Source organism: Ixodes scapularis, unplaced genomic scaffold, assembly GCF_016920785.2.
Source record: "Ixodes scapularis isolate PalLabHiFi unplaced genomic scaffold, ASM1692078v2 PGA_scaffold3__209_contigs__length_174095766, whole genome shotgun sequence".
Lineage (NCBI taxonomy): Eukaryota > Metazoa > Arthropoda > Arachnida > Ixodida > Ixodidae > Ixodes > Ixodes scapularis.
In genome coordinates, this window is record NW_024609868.1 from 164,330,180 (window position 1) to 164,337,920 (window position 7,741).

The 7,741-nt window shown below is 44.6% G+C and overlaps 1 protein-coding gene across 1 annotated transcript; it reads right to left on the minus strand.

The window, feature by feature from the left end:
* Positions 1 to 337: 337 nt before the first annotated feature.
* LOC115332042 lies at positions 338 to 6,345 on the minus strand. Its single transcript, XM_042292952.1, has 2 exons — positions 5,069 to 6,345; positions 338 to 434 (listed from the first exon to the last, which is right to left on the minus strand). Exons 1-2 carry the CDS (start codon positions 6,244 to 6,246, stop codon positions 338 to 340), a joined length of 1,275 nt encoding a protein of 424 aa, XP_042148886.1. The 5' UTR covers positions 6,247 to 6,345.
* Between the last annotated feature and the right edge of the window lie 1,396 nt (positions 6,346 to 7,741).

Genomic DNA, 7,741 nt, shown 5'->3' on the forward strand with positions numbered 1-7,741 from the left:
TAATTTGCCAAACGTTGACTGGTCAAATTTTTCACTGAAACATCAAAATGATAACTTAGGCGAAGCAATGTTAGACATGGCCTATAAATATGACTTACTGCAGGTCGTTGAGGATTTCACGAGAATCCAAGGAAACTCTACATCTATACATGACCTTGTTTTTGTAAGCGGTACAATTTCGTCTAAATCTAGATGTGAAGTAATCCCTGGTATTTCTGATCACAAAGCAGTATTGTTAACCTTAGATGTTTCTGTAAATAGAAAAACCAAGTCGAAGTGTTATCCAAATTTTTCTCGTGCAGATGATGTCTCTATTATAGACATGCTTTCATTTAATTTAGACGATTTTGTAAACAGTACTGGTGATGTAAATGATGTTTGGAATTTGTTTAAAGTTATTGTAAGTGAATGTATTGACCGTTTTGTGCCAGTAACTGTAAAGAAGCAGAACAAAAAGAACCCCTGGATTTCTAGAAAGGCCTTACAGTTAAAAAGACAATTGAAACGATTGAAAAAGAAAATGAAAAACAGCGCCACCGACTCGTGTGAACTGTCTGAAAAATTTCTTGATCTTTCTTTGGAACTTAAAACCCAAGTTACAGTTAATAAAAGTCAGTATTTCGGCGAAACTTTGCCAAACTTCATATCTACTTCACCGGAAAAATTTTGCCGATTAATATCTCCACATTCTAGAGATTGTGATGTTTTCGAAATTGGTGGTAGCTTAACCCATGACGAAAGAATAATTTCAAACGCATTTAATAAACATCTGAAATCGGTGCTTACTCAAGACGATGATGTGTTACCAAATTTTGACGCTGACTATCCGCCTATGCCTGATATTGTAATTAGTGAATGTGGTATATTGAATATGCTTTTGAAATTGGATGTAAAAAAATCCCCTGGGCCTGATGGTATCCCCAATGCATTTTTATCCAGGTATGCTGAATGGGTCTCAAAATATTTGTTTGTTTTGTTTTCACGATCGCTGTCCGAAGGTCAGGTTCCAGACGACTGGAGAACTGCCAGAGTCAAACCACTTCATAAGAACGGAAACAAGCACTGCATTCAAAATTACAGTCCAATTTCATTGACTTCAACTACTTGTAAACTTCTTGAACATATAATATATGATCATTTATCAAAATTCCTAGACGAACACAACATCTTGACTAAAAATCAGCATAGATTTCGAAAAGGTTTTTCAACATGTACTCAATTAATTGAAACTGTTCACGATTTCTCGTGGGCAATAAACAATAGAAAACAAATTGATGTTATTTTTATGGATTTTTCGAAGGCATTCGATAAGGTCTCGCACAAAAAGTTACTATACAAATTGGAAAAAAAATATGTAAGACCACACAGTTAGTTAGATGGATTTCAGCATACCTTTCAAATCGTCGACAATTTGTAGTTTATGGTGAATATTGCTCTGAACAACTTTCGGTTGACTCTGGCGTTCCCCAGGGCTCTGTGCTCGGACCTCTCCTTTTCTTGTTGTTTATTAATGATATAGTAGAAGATGTTCCAGTAAAAATCAGGTTATGCGCTGATGATTGTATAATTTACTCAGAAATAGCTAGTACTTCCGATCAGCTTTTGTTGAATAGAGCTTTTCAAAAAATCACGGAATGGTGTACGCAGTGGCAAATGACTGTTAACTTTGAAAAAACTGTTTTTATGAGAATTGCACATAAAAGAAATCCTTTAAAATTTGTTTACAATACTAATAATATTCTTCTATCAGAAGTAACACAATATAAATACCTTGGATCATGGATCACTCATAATCTTACTTGGACAAAACAGCTTGACTACGTAACTTCAAATGCTCTTCGAAAGTTATTCTTTCTTAGAAGGACTCTAAGACTTTCTACCCCTTCCTTGCGTCTTTTAACATATAAAGCCATAGTATTGTTAACATTAGATTACGCAGCTATCATTTGGGATCCCTTCACCAAACTAAACATTAACAAGCTGGATCGTGTGCAGAAAAAGGCAGTTCGCTACATTTACAATAGCTTTGGACGAACCTCTATAACCGAACTTTTAGCCAGAGTTAACTTAAAGTCATTATCTCTCAGAAATCAGCATTCTCGCCTAAAATTTTTGTATCAATTAATAAATGGACATTATAGGATAGATCTGTCTCACTTAATAAACTTCTTATCAGGCTACGCTGCTCGTCAGAGGCATGCGCTAACAATAACTCCTTTTCAATCGTACAATAATTGCTTCAAGTACTCTTTTTTTCCGCGAACGGTAACTGATTGGAATAGCCTTTCTGAAAGTGTCGTTATGCAGCCATCAATATCTTTATTTGAATCCCTTCTAAATTAGTTTTGTCCCTCTGAAAAATATTTGTTCGTTTGTTTCTGCGACTTGTTTGCTATTTTGTATGCCTGCATGTCTTGTCAATCAAATGTTTACCCACCTGCTAAAATCCCTTTCAGGGGTTGCAGTATCAATAAATAAATAAATAAATAAATAATACTCCCAGATATTTGTACTTTTCTACGCGGTCTACCACTGTGTCCCGTAGCTCCAAGGGTTCCCCTTCTCGTCGTTGAAAACTATTATACCCGACTTGTCCTAACTGAAGTTTAGGCCCAAATTGTCCCCTTCCCTGCTGCAAATCCTAATTAGCTTCTGTATTGTCTCACGACTCTCTGATACGAGTACAATGTCGTCTGCATACATTAACCCTGGCAATACTTGATTTACTTTATGTCCTTCTTTCATGTACGTTAGGTCAAACACCTAGATTGCACTACTCTAATCTTTTTTTCCATCTCCCTGAGGTATATTATAAAAAGCAGGGGAGACAATTGGCAACCATGTCTAAGTCCTCTTTTTATTGCTGCTGGTCTTGTAGTTTCGGCTTCCCATGTTGTAACAACCCTTATTCTCCCTATATGCCCGTTCTAGTAACTTAACCATGGTTCCCCCTAGCCCATATCCCTTCAGTCGGACCCAGAGTTTTTTCTGATTCACATTCTCATATGCCCCTTTGATGTCCAAAAATGTTACCCATAGTGGCCTTTGACTTGTCATTGCTATCGGAACTGAGTGATTACGAATAAGTTAGTATCTAGTCGTCTCTACCTCCTGAAACCGTTTTGAAGCTGTGATAACTTGAGCAGACGACATTCCAACGGGCAAAGAGGGCTTCTTTATTGACCGTGCTATACTTATAGGCGCTTGTCACGTGACATCCGTGACCGGGGTGCGCACAGCCGATGCGCCGTGGTGCGCCGTGACTTGCAGCGCCACGCTGCTACATTCCTTCCCCCTCACATCAGCTTCGGAAGTCCTCCGGTTTGTACCTGTCCGGTGGACGCCGCACTCGCGTACTTCTGGAAGTCGGTGCCTCAGTACAAGGCTCCGGTGTCGTCACTGGCGCACTTGTGGAACTCGGTGGTGGAAGCGGCTGCTGACGCGTCCGTGTAGCTTGTTGACTGCCGGCTTGAGAGTCCGCTGGCATAGCAGCAGAAGCAACTTGTGGCACCATCGGCTGGGTTTCTCGAGGCACCGGAACATCTGGGAGCGTAGGCTCCTCCGGCGTAGGCGGTGCAGCAAGGGACGTCGGGCTTGCAAGGCGGTCTCGGATGTGGTCGGCGTGTGTGAACCGCACAACCTGCGCCACTTCACTAAATATGTCACAGGACTGACGACTTGAGTCACCACACCTTCTTCCCATGACACTAGCTCGCCTCGCACCGTTTTGACCAACACAGTATCACCCACAACAAAAGACCGGTTAGCACCTCGCGACGCATCACTCTGTTCCTTCAGGTGCTGCTGTTTGTTTTGCATGGCTTTTACAAAATCGGGTTTAAGCAAAGAAAGTTTCACTCGTGGCTGTCGCTTCAAAAACAGCTCGGCTGGAGTGCGACCAGTGGTACTGTTTGGGGTGTTTCGATAGCTCAGTAAAAAGCTATCCAAACGCTCGAGCAAAGAGTGTTTCTTGCCACTCTGTTTCTCGTCTAACAATTGCTTCAGCAGAGTTTTTTTTGTGGTCTGCACGAGACGCTCTGCTGCGCCGTTGGAGGCAGCATGATAGGGTGGCGTCTTAACGTGCTTGATGCCATTCACCCTCATAAACTCAGAGAACTCATCTGAAACAAACTGAGGTCCGTTATCACTCACCAGTACCTCTGGTAGCCCATAAGCCGCAAATACACTTCGGAATTTGTCGAGTGTTTTACCAGTAGTGGTGGAAGACATGGACCACACTTCGATCCATTTCGAGAAAGCATCCACCAGTACTAGGAAGACATGGCCTTCTTTAGCAGCAAAATCCACGTGTACTCGTTGCCACGGCTTAGTTGGATAGCTCCATGGCTGTAACGGTACAGGTGGAGCAGCGTTCTGAACAGACTGACATACGCGACACTGTCGTACGTAGCTCTCGATTTCTAGGTCTAGCCCTGGCCACCATACAAAACTTCTGGCAAGCATTTTCATGCGGCTAGCACCTGGATGGTCCTCATGCAACAGTGCCAAAACCTGTGACTGCAGCTTTTCAGGTACAATCACCCTTGAGCCCCAGGTGACGCAGCCTTGCTCAAATGACAACTCGTCACGTCGTACATGGTACGGTTTTAGCTCTTCGCTACTTTGGGCAGGCCATCCATTCAGAACGTAGTTAGCTACGCGAGACAAGGTCAAGTCACGTTTTGTAGCTCTAGCTACATCTTCCGCGGTCAAGGGAGTACTGTCAAACAACAAAAGACACTCAGCAGGGTCGTCAGCTGTTGTCATCGGTCGTGGGAGTCTAGACAGAGCATCAGCCACCTCGACATCTTTTCCTTTACGGTACTTGAGTTTGTACCTATAGGCTGCAAGAATCATTGCCCATCTTTGCATTCGAGCTGCCGCTAGCGTAGGTACAGGCTTATCGTGCCCCAGTATTCCAAGCAGTGGCTGATGGTCTGTATAGAGAGTGAACTCCCTACCATACAGGTAGCGATGGAACTTTTTCAGACCAAACATCAGAGCTAGCGCTTCTCGCTCGCACTGCGCATAGTTCTTTTCCGCTGACGTGAGCGTTCGCGACGCGAACGCCACTGGGCGCTCTTCCCCTTCTGGTGTTACATGCTCCAGTGACATGACGCTTTTCCAATCAAGTCTGAGCCTCTCAAGCCAGTTCCGCCCCATGAGCAACGGCAATTTCTTGCCTTGGTTATCGACGACGATAACGGGCAGTTTCAAAGTCTGGTTTTCGTATGTGACGGACACGTCACATTGCCCTTTTACCGGGATTCGTTCACCCGTGTACGTTTTTAGGTTTACCCGAGATGGCTCACACTTGACATGAGGGAACACGGTTTTCGCAACACTTTCAGGAACAATTGTTACAGCCGCTCCTGTATCAATTTGCATGAAAACGTCCGCCCCTTCAACATTGACTTTCACTTCATAACCCGAACGCACCGTGTTAAGGCAGTGATAGACGTCCAGTTCTGAATCGTCCTCCGAGCAGTCCACTGCATTCGCGTTCTTGGGTCCCTTTTTCTCGTTCGAGCACACTTTTTGCAAATGGCCTAACTTGCCACACTTGTGACACGTAGCATTCTTGTACCAACATTTGCTTGCCGCATGCGCCCTTCCACATCTTTCGCAAGACTTCTTGCTTTGCTTGTGTTTTCGAACGTCACGCTTATTGACGTTATCTTTCTGGTTCGCTCTTATCTCGTTCAACGACGCGTCTTTGCTTCCGGCGTGTAGTAACGCTGTCTGTCGTGCCGCCTGCTCTTGATCCAATGCGATCTTGCATGCCCTTTCGAAGGATAAGCTTTCTTCGGCGAATAGCGCACGTTGCGTTTCTTCGCGCCGTATTCCCGCCACAAGCCTGTCCCTCAGAGCATCTTGCAGAAACTGGCCAAAGTCACACTTCCTTGCCAAATGCTTTAGCGCTACAATGAAATCTCCAACGCTCTCCTGTTCCTCTTGTACACGTCTGTTGAATTTGCACCTTTCCGCTATGACCGAGCTCTTCGGGCTATAGTGGTTTTTCAGCAAAACTTTCACTTCTTCGAACGACTTATCTCCCGGTACTGCCGGTACGACCAAGCTTTTCAGAACTTCGTAAGCTCGAGGTCCTATAACGGTCAAGAACACCGCTAGCTTCTTTTCTGGTTTGATGTCGTTTGCGCTAACGAAGTGCTCGAAACGCTCTAAATACGAGTCAAAATTCTGTTGTTTTTCGTCGTATTCGTCAAGCTTTCCAAGAGGTGCCATATTTCGGCAAACCGACGGTGTACTTATCGGTTGCTGGCTTCCGTCCGTCGTGTCCGCTCCGTCCGTCGCCCGCTTGAGATGCGATGACTGCGCTGCTTTGGCTGTCGCTGTCCCTTCAGTTGGCCCCGCTCGTATGGTGCTCGTCTGCTGCCGTCTGCGACGCTTCCGCTGGGCAGCGCGGGTGCGTTGTCATCCTCGTCGCCAATGTGATAACTTGAGCAGACGACATTCCAACGGGCAAAGAGGGCTTCTTTATTGACCGTGCTATACTTATAGGCGCTTGTCACGTGACATCCGTGACCGGGGTGCGCACAGCCGATGCGCCGTGGTGCGCCGTGACTTGCAGCGCCACGCTGCTACACCCCAGAATCTGCTTTCTCTCTGCCCATTCTTCTATTCTTTTTTTATATAATTTGCATAGCTAGTCTGCATATTACTGGAGTTACTGTGATTGTTCGGTATGACTTGATATTGTCTTTGTCGCCCTTGCCCTTATATAATAATCTCATCCTGCTCAATTTCCAGTCACTGGCTCCAGTCCTCCCATAATTATCTGGTCAATCACCTGCCTTCGTTTCAATTTGCTTGTTTGGGCTAGGACTTTCATCAGTCTCATTGGTATGCCGCGTGGACCTGTCGCAGTACCAGCCGGAACCCTTCCTTCTGCTTTTTTCCCATTCCCCTGTGGTCATTTCCTCTTCTTCACTATGGTCCTCCACTTGTGTTGTGCAGAAGCTACCATTCCCCACGGCCTGATCTGGTTCTAACTCCGAAAATGCTGTTTCGATTGCATGTCTAATCTTTTATCTTGCCTCTTCCCTCTCTACCTTTCTACCTTCCTGTGTGGTTACTGTCTGCCGGTACCCTTCGGTCTTTTTTCCCTGTGCACTGATGTGTTCTCAGAACCTTTTTGCCGCATTCCTATCCTTCTGGTTTATCTCTATCATCCACTGGACCCCTGGTTTCCCACTATTTGCCTGTATCAATGGTGATGCTTCCCGCTGTTTTTCCTGAAAGTTCTCCCATTTTGATGCTACTTCGGGTGTGTGGCCCCCCCTTTTCCTTTGCCCATCTGTGTTCTTTAGATGCCGCTTGGCGTCTCAATATTGCTGCCTTAACCTCTTTATCCCACCAGCTTTTGGGCTTGGGTTTTAGTTTTCTTCCTCCTTGTTTGATTCAATATTTCTTTCTCTTTTGAAAACACTCAGTCTTCATACGTCCATTTTCTTTCCGGCTGCTTGAATACTGTGTTCTCGATTCGTTTAGATACCTCCTGTAATTGTTTATCATTTAAGTTATTTCTACCCTCTCGTTTTTGATTTTGCATTTCTGGTTTTACTGTGCCAAATCTGGTCTTGATTCTCTTATGGTCGCTCCCCAGACTTTATGTGCCTTCCTCATCTATTTCCATACCTCCTAAGTTGCGAGTTATTTCTTGCCCACGTTATTTTTCCATCACATTTTAGCTGTCTGTTAACCAAAACCAGATCATGAG

Coding starts and splice junctions, on each gene's coding strand:
- LOC115332042 (XM_042292952.1), bottom strand. CDS start 6,246: ATGGCACCTCTTGGAAAGCTTGACGAATACGACGAAAAACAACAGAAT. Junction 435..5,068: donor GGGGAAGAGCGCCCAGTGGC/GTTCGCGTCGCG, acceptor GCTTCTTTACAG/TTACTGGCACAAAACGGTCA.